At 40.0% G+C, this 15,094-nt stretch overlaps 1 protein-coding gene across 1 annotated transcript in view; it reads right to left on the minus strand.

Moving 5' to 3' along the window:
- LOC126483861 (protein bicaudal D) overlaps positions 1–15,094 on the minus strand; it is a 110,302-nt gene that overhangs the window by 15,266 nt on the left and 79,942 nt on the right. Inside the window, exon 12 of the mRNA XM_050107083.1 lies at positions 12,181–12,347. Within this exon, the coding sequence (XP_049963040.1) occupies positions 12,181–12,347 (167 nt within the window). The remainder of the gene's footprint in view (positions 1–12,180; positions 12,348–15,094) is intronic.

A 15,094-nucleotide genomic window follows, 5' to 3' on the forward strand; every position in this document is an offset into this window, starting at 1 on the left:
ACTGATATCTACACACTAACTGTTATCAGCATTCATTGCAGAGACATTCAGTTCCGAAGACCTTGGTGCATTGAGCGCAAGCCATCTCAGACACTGAAAACCTGCTGAAGCAACTGAACCACTGATAGAAAGTAAGTAAGTAAGTAAGTAAAGCGGCTATAACAAATGCCGGATTTCACAAGCCATCTTCCCAAAAACAAGGAAGCAGAAGGACGCTGAAGAGTACTTGAAGCTTGCATTTTCAGCATTCTGTGGCTCAGTAACAGCAAACGTTAGCCATCTCCAAATGAGGCATAAAATCAGTTCTGTCTTCACGGCTCCAACAAAAATTCAACAACTCATGAGGCCTGTGAAAGACGATGTATGCCTCAGAACACAAAAAGTATATAAAATACCATGTGAGAGTGGATAGTTTCATATCAGACAAACTGTGCATACTACTGAACAGTACTTGAGTAGACCACGACAGATGCTTTTGCCTTCAATACCAGAGCATACTCTAAAAAATAGGCATTTTACTGTATTTGAAGAGACCTCAATTATCACATTGACTAGCACTTTCTGCAAGAGCATAATTAAACAAGCAACCGACATAAAAATTTTTGACAACACCCTCAATAAAGACAATGGTCTACAGTTAAGCACAGCATGGGACCTGGCCATTGGAAGGTTGAAGCAGGTGCAGTGGTCGCGCAACGGGAACATTAATATATAGGGCATTGGAGCAGGCAGCAGTGATTCACAGATGGCAGTGTGGCTATATAAGGATCGTAGATGTAAACGAAAAAGGCAATCACCACTTGACAGTGGGTGAAAAGTACTCTGCAAAAAGCTCATGGATTTTAAACCACTTGTTGCAGTTTAATTTCACTTTTATTTCCAATCAAGATATGCTTGAAGTGACAGCTCAGTATCTTACCTTGATAATGTGCAGTGGGTTTTGAGGCTAAATATAGCAGAGATATTGGTACGGCAGAGCTAGTCAATAATGATGATGATGATGATGATGATGATGGTTTGGTTTGTGGGGCACTCACCTGCATGGTCATCAGTGCCCATACCAAGTCCCAATTTTTAAACAGTCCAATTTTTTCACAACCCAATCTGGCAACTGTCATGGATGAGATGATGATGATGACATGATGAGGACAGCACTAACAACCAGTCCCTGAGCAGAGAAAATCTTCAACCCAGCCAAGAATCGAACCCAGGACCAGATTTAGTCGATGAAATACACTATGTGATCAAAAGTATCCGGACATCTGGCTGAAAATGCCTTACAAGTTTGTGGTGCACTCAATCGGTAACGCTGGAATACAGTATTGTGTCGGCCCATCCTTAGCGTTGACGACAGCTTCTACTCTCACAAGCATACATTCAGTCAGGTGCTGGAAGGCTTCTTGGGGAATGGAAACCCATTCTTCATAGAGTGCTGCACTGAGGATAGGTATTGATGTCTGTTGGTGAGGCCTGGCATGAAGTTGGCATTCCAAAACATCCCAAAGGTGTTCTATAGGATTCAGGTCAGGACTCTGTGCAGGCCAGTCCATTACAGGGATGTTACTGTCACATAACCACTCAGCTACAGGCCGTGCATTCTGAACAAGCGCTCGATCATGTTGAAAGATGCAGTCACCATCCCTGAATTGCTCTTCAACAGTGGGAAGCAAGAAAGTGTTATAATATCAATGTAGGGCTGTGCTGTGATAGTGAGACGCAAAACAAAAAAGAGGTGAAAGCCCCCTACATGAAAAACACGACCACATCATTACACCACCACCTCCGAATCTTACTGTTGGCACTACACACGGTAGCAGATGATGTTCACCGGGCATTCGCCATACCCACACCTTGCCATCGGATCGCCACATTGTGTAGCATGATTTGTCACTCCACACAATGTTTTTCCACTGTTCAATAGTGTTTACGCTCCTTACACCAAGTGGAGTGTCATTTGGCATTTACAGGCATGATGTGTGGCTTATGAGCAGCCACTAGACCATGAAATCCAAGTTTTCTCACCTCCCGCCTAACTGTCATAGTACTTGCAGTGGATCCTGATGCAGTTTGGAATTACTGTGTGATGGTCTGGATAGATGTCTGCCTATTACACATTACTACCCTCTTCAACTGTCGGCGGTCTATGTCAGTTAACAGACAAGGTCGACCTGTATGCTTTTGTGCTGTACATGTCCCTTCATGTTTCCACTTCACTATCACACCGGAAACAGTGGACCTAGGGATGTTTAGGAGTGTGGAAATCTCGCGTACAGACGTATGACATGAGTGACAACTAATCACCTGACCACATTAGAAGTCTGTGAGTTCCGCTTAGCACCCCATTCTGCTCTCTCATGATATCTAACGACTACTGAGGTCACTGATATGGAGTACCTGGCAGTAGGTGGCACCACAGTGCACCTAATATGAAAAACATGTTTGTGGGGGTGTCCGGATACTTTAGATCCCATAGTGTAGCTGCTGTCAAGTTCCAGTTGGAACAGCTGATGAAAAGCACTGACACGGCTTTTTGGATGCAGCTTTTATTATATTTATGACAATTTGAGTGATTGTGGCATCTTGTGAACACAGTTTCAACAAATGAAAGTCAACTATGGCCGTAACTAGATGTCAAATTTTGCTATCTTGTCTACAGAATACAACACAGCTTCTCAATTGGTCTTCAGTGGCATAATCAATCAGTTTGCTTTGCTCAAATCAAGGAAATGCAAAGTAAAATTATAATATTAACAAAGTATCTGGAAAGAGACATTTTTTTCAACTCTTAGTTGGAGCCATTTTTTCTTTTATTTCTAGTTAGTAATTTATGTACTATTAATAATTTATGAGGAACAAATACATCTGTTCTTTATTAAATGTCACACTAAAACAAATGTACCATAGTTGCCACAAACATCTGTAAGGCATAGATTTCATTTTACTTTCAGTTATTGTAGACAGTTTATATAACTTGTAATTTATTTACTACAATGATAGATTTAATTTGTTATGGGTAATATTTTATATCAATACAGTTCACTTGAATGTTCAGCTGTTCAGTCATGCTTTATTGTTATTAATCCTAAATATAGCACAAAATCGTAAAATTTGCTACACCTGTGTATAACAAAAATGCAAGAAGGTAGCTTCAGAGGGAGTAAGGGGGGAAGGGAGAGGGTGGCATTTAGGGAAAATGATGGGTTACATTCTCAGTCCTTCCTAACTCATGAAAGATGATTGTGAGATTTAATGAATGATTTTATTAGTAGTTAAGTTTCTGATAGCATTTATTTTATTTTATTTTATTTTTTTTTTTTTTTAATGCGAGATACAGTGTTGCAGCATATCTGCAAGACACAACGACGAGTTTAGCATGTTCAACTGCTGGGGCTGCTTGTTCCTAGACCTCAGAGCCTGGAGGTGTGTTGCAGCTACAATAGTGATGTAACAGAAGCAAGGAAAAAAGAAGTTTGAAGAATTGTCATTCTAACTTCCATTCTTGGTCATTTTGATCACCAGAAAGTATTCTCATTGTACAAGATATTTGTACCCAAAGATTTGTGATTCAACTTTAATATACATATCTGATGATAATTATCTCAATGCATAAGTAAGTTTGAATAGATTGGTGTTGAAAGAAGAAATATTGTCGCTCAATACACAAAATCAAGGATACCAGCTTTCTTTCAGCCTCTAGCATTGATGATACTGTGAACGAGAAGACCAGAAGCACAGTTATGTGGCTTTTATTAGCCAGTTCAGATAGCAATTAATTTTATGAAACAGGTGACCACAGAGAGTATATTACACAACGAGATAGAGTAGACCCAAAATAAACAAATTAAACATTTCAGTGCAGCTCTGTGTCTAAGTTCCAGGAACATGTATTGGATATAAACCTCTGTAATAAAACTGTGATAATTTATAGTACTAGAGTATGGTGGAATAAAGTAGAACAGACAGTGGCTGCTAAGTAGTTTGGGAAGTAGTGGAGACTGACCTGCTTAGCCACAACAGGCAGAATTAGCAACATGTCCATTGCTGGGATGGAGACCATGCTAAACACGTCTCTATTACATCTTTGGGTTACACTAGGGGCAGCAATAGCATACAGTCTAAAACTACAAAACTTTTATGATATCTAGAATCTCTCACTATTCTAATGATTGTGGTAGACATGGGAATGGTAGGGGAAATGCCAGGTGACTAGGCAATAGCTTCTAGCTGCTTCAATGCATCTTGAAAAATGAAAAAAAAATTAAAGTAGAAAGCACGGGAAGACTGAATCAGGATATTATTTAAGAACACATAAACTGATATCGATAAAGTGATGGTAAAATCAAAAATATGTACCTGGGTCAGGAAGCAGCATGCACAATACTGGAATAAGAACCAAAAAGCAATGACATAACCAGCTAATGATGTCAAAACAATGTTTTAAGAGAACTTCTACAATCCTGGGCTTGAAAAGAAGGAAGATTAAACTCGTGGTAGGATTAATGATTGGTCATAGGAAGTTCAGAAAATACTTCCATATAGTGGGCACAGGGAAAGAAGTCCATCTACATCTACATAGTTACTCTGCAATTCATACTTAAGTGCCTGGCAGAGGGTTCATCGAACCATTTTCATACTACTACTCTACCATTCCACTCTCGAATGGTGCATGGGAAAAAGGAACACCTAAATCTTTCCATTCGAGCTCTGATTTCTCTTATTTTATTATGATGATCATTTCTCCCCACGTAGATGGGTGTCAACAAAATATTTTCGCATTCAGAAGAGAAAGTTGGTGATTGAAATTTCATAAATAGATATTGCTGCAAAGAAAACCACCTTTGTTTCAGTGACTGCCACCTCAACTCGCCCCTACTGCGCGATAACATGAAACGAGTTGCCCTTCTTTCCACTTTAACGATGTCTTCTGTCAATCCTACCTCGTAAGGATCCCACACCGCGCAGCACTATTCCAGCAGAGGACGGACAAGTGCAATGTAGGCTGTCTCTTTAGTGGGTTTGTCGCATGTTGTAAGTGTTCTGCCAACAAAGCACAGTCTTTGTTTTGCCTTTCTCACAATATTATCTTTGTGGTCGTTCCAATTTAAGTTGCTCATTATTGTAATTCCTAGGTATTTAGTCGAATTGACAGCCCTTAGATTTGTGCGATTTATCGTATACCCAAAATTTATCGGATTTCGTTTAGTACCCGTGTGGATGACCTCGCACTTTTCTTTGTTTAGTGCCAATTGCCACTTTTTGCATCATACAGAAATTCTCTCTAGATCATTTTGTAATTGAAATTGATCGTCTGGTGATTTTACTAGACGGTAAATTACAGTGTCATCTGCAAACAATCTAAGGGGGCTGCTCAGATCATGTAAATCAGGAACAGCAGAGGGCCTATGACACTACTTTGTGGAACGCCAGATATCACTTCTGTTCTACTCGATGATTTACCATCCATCACTACAAACTGTGACCTCTCTGAGAGGAAATCATGAATCCAGTCACACAACTGAGACGATACTCTATACATATGCGATTTGATTAATAGTCGCTTGTGAGGAACGGCATCAAAAGCCTTCTGGAAATCTAGGAATATAGAATTGATCTGAGATCCCTTGTCGACAGCACTCATTACTTCATGGGAATAAAGAGCCAGCTGTGTTGCACAAGAATGATATTTTCTGAATCCGTGTTGATTATGTATCAGTAAGTCATTTTCTTCAAGGTGATTCAAAATGTTAGAGTACAGTATATGCTCCAAAATTCTACTGCAAATTGAGGTCAATGGGTGTGCTACTTTCCAGTCTTTAAGAACAGACCTTTCGTCGAGTGAGAGGCTGTATATGATTGCTAAGAAAGGTGCTATTGTGTCTGAATACTCTGAAAGGAACCTGACTGGTATACCATCTGGACCGGAAGACTTCCTTTCGTAAGTGATTTGAGTTGTTTCACAACACCTGTACTTTACATACGACCAGAATCTCTTTGGGTTTTCTACCATATTTTGAGACAATGTTTCACTGTGGAAACTATTAAAAGCACCTCGCATTGACATCCACACTAAATTTTGAGCTTCCATGAAACTTAGTCAGTCTTGGGGATTTTGCATTCTTCTGAATTTGGCATGCTTTTTTCGTTGCTTCTGCAACAGTGTTCTGACGTGTTTTGTGTACCATGGTGTATCAGTCCCGTCTCTTATTAACTTATGCAGTATGAATCTATCTATGGCTGTATCTTTGAATTTGAGCCGTATCTGGCCTACACGTACATAATTAGCTTGGAAGGAATGATTACACTCTTTTAGGAAGGCATCAAGCGAATTTTTATCTGCTGTTTAAATAGATATATTTTACATTTATTTTTAGTGGTTTTGGTTGATATGGTTTTGAGCCTCGTTACAATAACCTTGTGTTCACTAATCCCTGTATCCGTCATGACGTTCTCTATTAGATCAGGATTATTTGTAGCTAAGAGGTCAAGTGTGTTTTCGCAACCATTTACATTTCATGTGGGCTCATGAACTACTTGTTCAAAGTAAATCTCAGAGAAAGCATTTAGTACAATTTCGGAGGATGTTTTCTGACTACCACCAGCTTTGAACATGTATTTTCGCCAACAAATCAAGGGTAGACTGAAGTCTCCACCAATTATATCTGTATGAGTGGGGTACTTATTTGTAATAAGATTCAAGTTTTCTTTGAACTGTTCAGCTATTATAACATCTGAGTTGGGGGGTCGGTTGAAGGAGCCAATTATTATTTTGGTACAGCTGTGGAGTATAACCGCCACCCATAGTAATTCGCAGGAACTATCTATTTCAACTTCACTACATGATAAACTACTACCAACAGACACAAACACACCACCACCTACTTTATTTAATCTATCCTTTCTGAACACGGTTTGCACCTCTGGAAAAATTTCGGCAGAATTTATCTCCAGCTTTAGCCAGCTTTCTGTTCCTATAACGATTTCAGCTTCAGTGCTTTCTATCAGCACTTGAAGCTCTGGTACTTTTCCAACACAGCTACGACAATTTACAACTACAATACTGACTGGTGCTTGGTTGATTCTCGTCATTTCTTTGCCCTGTACCCTTTGAGACTGGAGCCCTTTTTGATCTTTCCCAAGACTGTCTAACCTAAAAAACTGCCCAGTTCACACCACACAGCCCCTGCTACCCATGTAGTCACCTCCTGTGTGTAGTGGACACCTGACCTATTTAGCGGAAATCGAAACCCCATCACCATATGGCGCAAGTCAAGGAATCTGCAGCCTACATGGTCACAGAACCGTCTGAGCCTCTGATTCAGACCCTCCACTCGGTTCTGTACCAAAGGTCCACAATTGGTGCTGTCGATGATGCTGCAGATGGTGAGCTCTGCCTTCATCTCGCTAGCAAGACTGGCAGTCTTCACCAACTCAGATAGCTGCCAGAAACCAGACAGAATCTCAGATGGCTGCCGGAAACAAGAGAGACTCTCTTCTGATCCATAGCGAAACACGTAATTAGTGCCGATATGAGCCACCACCTGCAGTTGGCTGCACCCTGTACCCTACATGGCACCCGGAAGGACGCTTTCCACAAATTGGACGAATCCCCCCGGTATGCACACGGAGTGCACAATGGCTTTCTTCCTGTCCTTAGCTTCCATATCCCTAGCAGGCTCCATCACCCACCTAACATTGGAGCTCCCAATGACAAGTTCCTAAGTGCAGACTGTGTAGGACGAAACTGCACCACACTTAATCTTCCAATGCAAGCACATCACATAAAATCAATGTATATGAAGAAAATCCCACTAAAAATTTTACTTATACACAACAGTTCAAAAGAAAGTGAAGTTCAACATATGTAAATAAACAAGATTAAGAAAGTCTACAAGGGCAAGCACTGTTTGAACTCCTGTAAATAATGATTATGCATCTCCCTCAAAATAATCTTCACTCCATTTTGTTTTCATTCCTTCTCCTCAATCATTTTATTTCCAGCTTCAGCTAAACTGCAGATTTAGATTCATTTCTTGGAGGATATACACATGTAACAGAAGTTCTGTAACTGCACAAGATTTACATCATAATTCAAATAGTTTTTCAGTCCACCAGCTAATGTTTTCACATAAAAAAAAAAATAAATAACTGCTCTATCCATAAAAATATAATATTTATTGCAGACAATTGCAGTAGGTATTCTAGAAGCAGTTTTTTTAAGTCTGCTTTATGAAACTTCTATTTCCAACACATCAAATTTGCTTTTCAATAGTTTCATATTTAGTTTTCTGGCAATGCTCCTGCAACATCCCCGCATGTATAGAAATATATAAAAAATATATATAGAATCCAAAGAAACAGCACGTCTAATGGACATAAATTTAAAAATTTTGTTATGCTGGAGCTATGGGAATTCGAATGCGGGCAAACTGTTGGCACTCATAGTATGGGTACCTCTGTGCCCAAGGTAACTGAAGTGTTTGGTGTTTGAAGACGCACCATATTGAAGAACCATAATGCATGCAGGAAAAGCAGAAAAAAAACATCCGTGAAGTCACAATGTACATAAAAGTGTGTGTTGAGTGATCATGATAGATAGTCATTGAAGAGGATTGTGATGAAAAATAAAGAGGACGGCAGTTGCAAAAATCCCTGCAGAACTGAACTTCGCACTCACAAACCCTGTCAGCACCAAAATAGTACAAATGGAGCTCCATAAGATGGAAATCGCATGGTGGGCTGGAATTCTAAAACCACATGTCAGTGATGTAAATGCCTAGACTAAGAAAACATAAAACCTGGACTATAGAGCAATGGAAGAGAGTCATTCAGTTGGATGAGTCTTGTTTCATACTGTTTCCAACTTCTGGCCAAGTTTACATCTGATGTATGCCATCACAGGCCTATGATGCAGGCTGCTTGCTGCCCAGAGTGAAACACTGCAGGAGTTTGGTGATTATTTGGGCAGTCATATGGTGGTAATCAACGAGCCTCATGAGTATTTTGCAAGATTGCATTACTGCCAAGAATTATAAGACCATTTTTGCTGACTGGATCCATACCACAGTACAACATTTGTTCCCCAATGGTGACGCTTTGTTCCAAGACATCAGAGCGCCTGTTCACACAGGTCGCATCATCCAGGACTGGTTTGGTGAGCACGCCGATGGACCGTCGCTTCTCCCCTGGCCACCACAGTCACTATTATTGAGGCTTTGTGGTCCATTTTGGAGAGGTGGGTGTGAGATCGCTGTCCACCTCCATCATTGTTACCTGAACTTGCCACTATTTTGCAGGAAGAACGGTATAAGACCCACTGAAAACCATACAGGACCAGTACCTGTACTTATTCATTCTGATGTGATTGGAAGTAGTTTTGACTTACTAATTAATCAGTTGATCGAGGGGAGCTATGGGACCAAATGGCGAGAAAATCAGTCCCTCAATCCAAAAGTTACTTGGGTAAGTTACGGAGTTCACTAAAAGTGGGTGGATCCAGTAAAAGGGGTCCAACTATTAAGTGAAGAAGCAAAAAACACACACGGTAGAAGGCACAGAAAGGTAGGTCAAATCTAAAAGCTGGGAAAACAGAGGGATCAAAGATCAGTTGTTGCCCAGGAGAGTGGTCATGGGTCCCACACCTAGAAAACACAGAGAGGGGTCCCAACCAGAACAACTCTGCCCCAACTCCACGAGTACAGCAAACGTTTATAACTGAAAATTTAGAAAACTTTCATGTGGGAAACTGACAGACAGTGCAACCACCTGTGAATCGTCTGCTAACATTAAAGACAAGGAATCTGGAAGAAGGGAACAATCCACCAATACATGGCACACAGTAAGTCTCGCCCCACAGACACATTTTGGAAGTGGCTCATCACACAAGAGAAGACAATGGGTGAGTCTAGAACGACCTATGCATAGACGGCGTAAGACAGTGGACTTCTTTCCAGAGGAGTTTATTACTGAGAGCACTAGCACAACAGATATCATTCCATTTTTGGGCAGGTTGGCTTTTTTCAAAAACAAGGCCCAAGAAATGGGATTGTGCTAGATCATCTAGGTGCTGGTCACCTAAATAAAGTTCTGGATTGGGGTGTATGTGGGTCGATGGCAAAAATGTGTAACCCGCTATTTGGAGGGAGAAAACTGGAAGCCATGAGAGAGGGCCAATGCAGAGGCCCATAGGATAGCATCTTGGGGCTAGTGTTCAGTGTGGGAGCTGCAACAGATGCAAAAATTGTCAACATACAATGCCGGGGTAACCAGAAGCCCAACAGAGTTTACGAGAAGATTGATGGCAATGAGGAAGAGTGTGACACTTAACACATAACCCTGGGGGATATCGTTCTGATGGATCCAAAGGCGTTCTGAGTGAAGTGTCACCTCAAACCTGGAAGAGCCAATGGGATAAAAACTTGGAGATAAAAATTGGAAGAGGACCGCGGAAGTCCCAGCGATAGAGGGTAACTAAAATGTGACAGTGCCAAGCTGTGTCATATGCCTTATGAAGATCAAAGAAGACTGTGACAAGATGCTGGCGGTTAGTAAAAGGCTGTGAGACTGTTGTTTCCAATCTGAGTAAATGGTTAGTTGTAGATCATCCTTCCTGGAAGTCACACTGATATGGTGACAAAAGGCCCAGAGATTTGAGTACCCAACATAATCGGAAGTTACCCATCCTCTCAAGCAGTTTACTGCTTGTACTCTTGTATCTTCTTCTCTTTCTTATAAACTGGAAAATCTGGCAAGTGTGGAGAGTGGCAGACATGATAGATGACACACACAGGTGGCAGAACACAGGGGCTGCCCTCATGGAGTAGGTGGCCACAATCAGCACACAGAGGGTCTGCTGTCCTGTGGGAAGACGTATGCACAAGACCCAAGCAACAAAAGCACCTCATGGGTGATGGGACGTACAGCTTCATTTCACATTGGTAATAACCTTCACCTTCTCTGGGAAGATACCCCTCGAAAGCCAGAATAAAGGCACTGTTATCAGTGTGGTTGTCTTTATGACCATTCTGCAAATGTCGAACAAAATTAATGCCACATTGCTCCAGATTTGCTGGATGAAGTCCCCATGAAAAATCACTTCCTGGACCACATTCAGAGACTGATGGGGGGTAATAGACACCATAACATCACCAAGGTGATAACAAGCACGAAGGGCTGCAAACTAGGCGGCAGAAGAAGCTGTGTTCAACAGGGAGCCAAACTGCATTTTACCGAGAATCAAATGGATTACTGTATGATAAAATTCATAACTTAACATACTGTAACTCACTCAGAAACTCACAAAATAGGTTTACTGTCAGTACAACTTTAACATATATTGGTGTCGATCTAATTTTACTACATTATATAGTGAGAGAATTAGCATATCTGAGGAGTGTGCTCTCATTTAGCAGGATCTATGTTGGGCCAGGGAGCATAGAGTTGCGCATGCACAAAAGTTCCTTAAAACGCGTGCAACTGGAGGTGTGCTCACAAATCTGTTGCCAAGTTTCATGGAGTCTAGAGGAGCAGTAGCACAGCGGATTTAAGTGCCTCATCTTTCAGATAGCAGCATCTACGTTACATTTAACAGTATTCAAAGAAAAATAACCAATAAATCCGCAATGTGTCAAAAGTTAGGGTGTTCACGCTTGTGTTCTTACACAGCAACCACCATTGCGCGCGCACACACACACACACACACACACACACACACACACACACACACACACACAGTGCAGTTACATAGCACCATTTGACTACATTGCCATGGCGCTTTAGCTTGACTCGAGCATTGTAGAAAAGCTTAGCAGTGTTTTCAGTTTTGTTTGTGTGTTCACCAACTGAACTAGTAACTTATGATTTCCTTTATTCACATTCTGTCCAGAACTTTCCATTATAATTGACAGCAAAATAAAACTAAGTTAGAAAAGATAACCTAGAAATGTCTAAACCTTTAGGAATAAAGATTCTGATAAAGCAGAGGAAACAAAAGAAAGGTGAAGAAGGCGAAAAAGATAAGGAAGAAAAAAAAGATGAAGAAGGAGAAAAGGGTGGGGATGTTAAAAATGACTCACTGTAGTTAATTACAGAATACAGAAATAATATCAACAAACAAAACCTTAAAGCAACCACACTACAATATTGCACTAAATACAAGGCATACCAATTCAACTTAAAACAAACCTCTAGTTCCTCAAGGCGTTGCGTAAGTGCAAGTTTCTGCTGCACAGCTAACCGTAAAAGCTGATTTAGAGTTTTCTTTTCTTCCTCTGCAGCCGCTAACTGAGAATGTAAGTCATCCACTTGGGTTACATACTCTTCGCAGCGAGCAGCAAACATTGCACGTAAACCTAGAAAACAGAGGTATATAAATTTCATTTTTTGAAAGTAGTAAAAGACTGTGAAATGATGAACGCAGATTGAGTTTCTTTTTGTGACAAATATTTTGGTGATAATACAGCACAATAGTTATATGTTATGAGACACACAATGTGATGTTACTGAAGGTAATAGTGACCGTCCCAGAAGAAAACACAAATGAGCAGCATCTATGAAAAACAAGGTTGTGTGACATTTCAGAAAGTATTTTAATTTCTTCTATTTCTATGACTGTTCTATTAAAATAACATCTAGCTGTAAGTAAATTTAACTAGTAATATTTGCTCTCATATTTCCCAAACTATTCTGTAATACTGTAGTCACTTATTATTTTGATTTATTCCCTACACAACACAGCCAATTATATGAAGTACGATGCTAAGCCAATGCACAAGATTATCACTATATTCAGTGAACTGCTGATACTATAGCAAATGATGATAGTACGATACTTTTCTTAGAGTTGGTACTTCATCTACATACATTTTAATTGCAGATAATCTACACTCCATTGATAAATTTATATGTTATACTTTAGTATTTGCACCTTAAAAATTTTGCTACATTATTTGGATATATTTAATTCCAGAAAATTTGTGTTTCATAAACAGAATTCCTTAGGTTTTTTTAGCTAAAACTAAATAATTCTTCAAACCCAAACCACCATTAAAAAACTGAACACTGATTTTCAATTTTATTCACTTTGGGATTCAGATTCTGTTGACAGCACAACAGTTTAAAACATAGTGCTGATACAGTCCAGGGCACAGAAACTTGTCACAGTAAACATCTAACAACACTGAATGATTTATCAAAACCTGAGAAATGATGATATCTATGTCTATTGAGGTTGAAATTGAGTCAGACTGTGAAGTTATCTGGGCATGAGAATCAGTCTACGTGAACTCATATTCATCATCAGATGTTTCTACTGGACAATTGATTCTGCTCTCATAGTTTTACAACCATTCAAAGAATGTCTCCACTCAGCAGTGCTGAAGTACCCCGATCATGCAACATATGTTTGACATGATTAAACCTACGAAGTCTCGACTAGGATGCACATGTATTTGTTGACTGTGGTACAGACAGACGTATCTTGAAAAGTAGTTCTGAATGCTTTCTCCAAAAACTGGCTTGAGCCTTTACTTCGGCAACCCACACACAATGGTAACATTTTATACCTCATAATTACAAGCAGGCCTGATCTTATCAACAGTTCAATACATAGTGACCAAAATGTCATCATAGTATCAACGGTTACTAAACTTAAGAAATCCATCACTTAGTTCCAGTATGATAGTTATGGAGTAGTTACGGGCAAAGTTTAAGCTTATTGTTAATTGTATTCTAGATAAGTATGCACTGAGTAAATGGATTAAGGACAGAAAAGACCCAAGATGGTTTAATAACACTATTCAGAAAATGCTGAGAAAATAGAGACTGTTGGTCTCTTGGTTCAGAAAGAGTACCAAAATGTCAACACGCAGAGGCTAGTAGAAATTTGTGCATTTATAAGAAGATCAGTGCATGAAATGTACAACTACTTCCACTATCATTAAGGTAGCAAAAGATCTTGTTGAGTATCCTAGACAATTCTGGTCCTACGTAAAACCACTACATGGTCAAAGGTGTCTTGACCATGAGTTGCAACTTCTTAGACTTTCTACAAATAACGCAAGCTACAAAGGATGGGCAACTTGCCAGGCAAAGGAAGTCTGTCAGCAAATTATTGGGGCCTGCTACAGAGATCACTAGCAGAGCAGAGGTGTGTTTCACATCACGCATCATGTGGGAACACGTAGTGCAGATCTTAGTACCACAGCACAACATGTTATAAGTCAGAGTGTGCTAGAGAGTGCATTCCTGCAAGCATTCTGCCGAGGCCCCATTGGTTTAAAAGTTCCAGTTGCCATCACCACAACCATTTCAATTTAGCACAGCTGACCTGTTCAAAGAAGGTTCTATAGCTTTTCGACTATGCACAACATCAGCACAGTAGTGCCTACACTGTACACAAGGCTGTATTGTGCACCAATTTTGATGTCACCTCAGAGCAGGACTGCCACAGGCCAGGAATATTGTATAACGATCTCTTGAAGTTGAATGTTTGTATGTCATTTAACAGATGTGTGTTTTAGAAATATAACTGCAGTCATTTCAGTAGCTGTGATTACAGGTATCTGTGCCTTATGTTTATTTGGGAGAAGCACCCCTGTTTACATTATCAGCGGCACCTTGGGGTGTTGTCAACATATATGTTGACAATTAAGGGTAACTACAAGAGTTACATTTTTGCTATGAGATCATACAGGCAAGTGCACTATCTTAAGTATTGGCAATGAGGCGGTTAGGACTACACAACAGACGTAAAGCAGTTCGGTCAGTTTCTGAAAAGCATCAATGACTCAAGATGATTAGGATGTCATACTATCAAGACAATTTATCACAGCTCAACATTTTATGCTTAACCTTCTAGAAAAGTGCACTGTTTAACCTATTTTTTCTAGGGAGAAAAGTAAAATAGCAATAATCTGTGCTTAGTATATTTCAGATGGAACAAGAAATTGACATTATGACACAAACACTGCCACTGCTGTAGACTATTAGCACCAGGTAGGAAAGAATGCTCATCAAGCTAGGTGAAGAAAAACATGGACAGAAATCAGAGCCCCTCTGGCGACCCACCTGTTTTGCCAGAAAGAAAAATGGACAAATT

This window comes from Schistocerca serialis, chromosome 6 (assembly GCF_023864345.2).
Source record: "Schistocerca serialis cubense isolate TAMUIC-IGC-003099 chromosome 6, iqSchSeri2.2, whole genome shotgun sequence".
NCBI lineage: Eukaryota > Metazoa > Arthropoda > Insecta > Orthoptera > Acrididae > Schistocerca > Schistocerca serialis.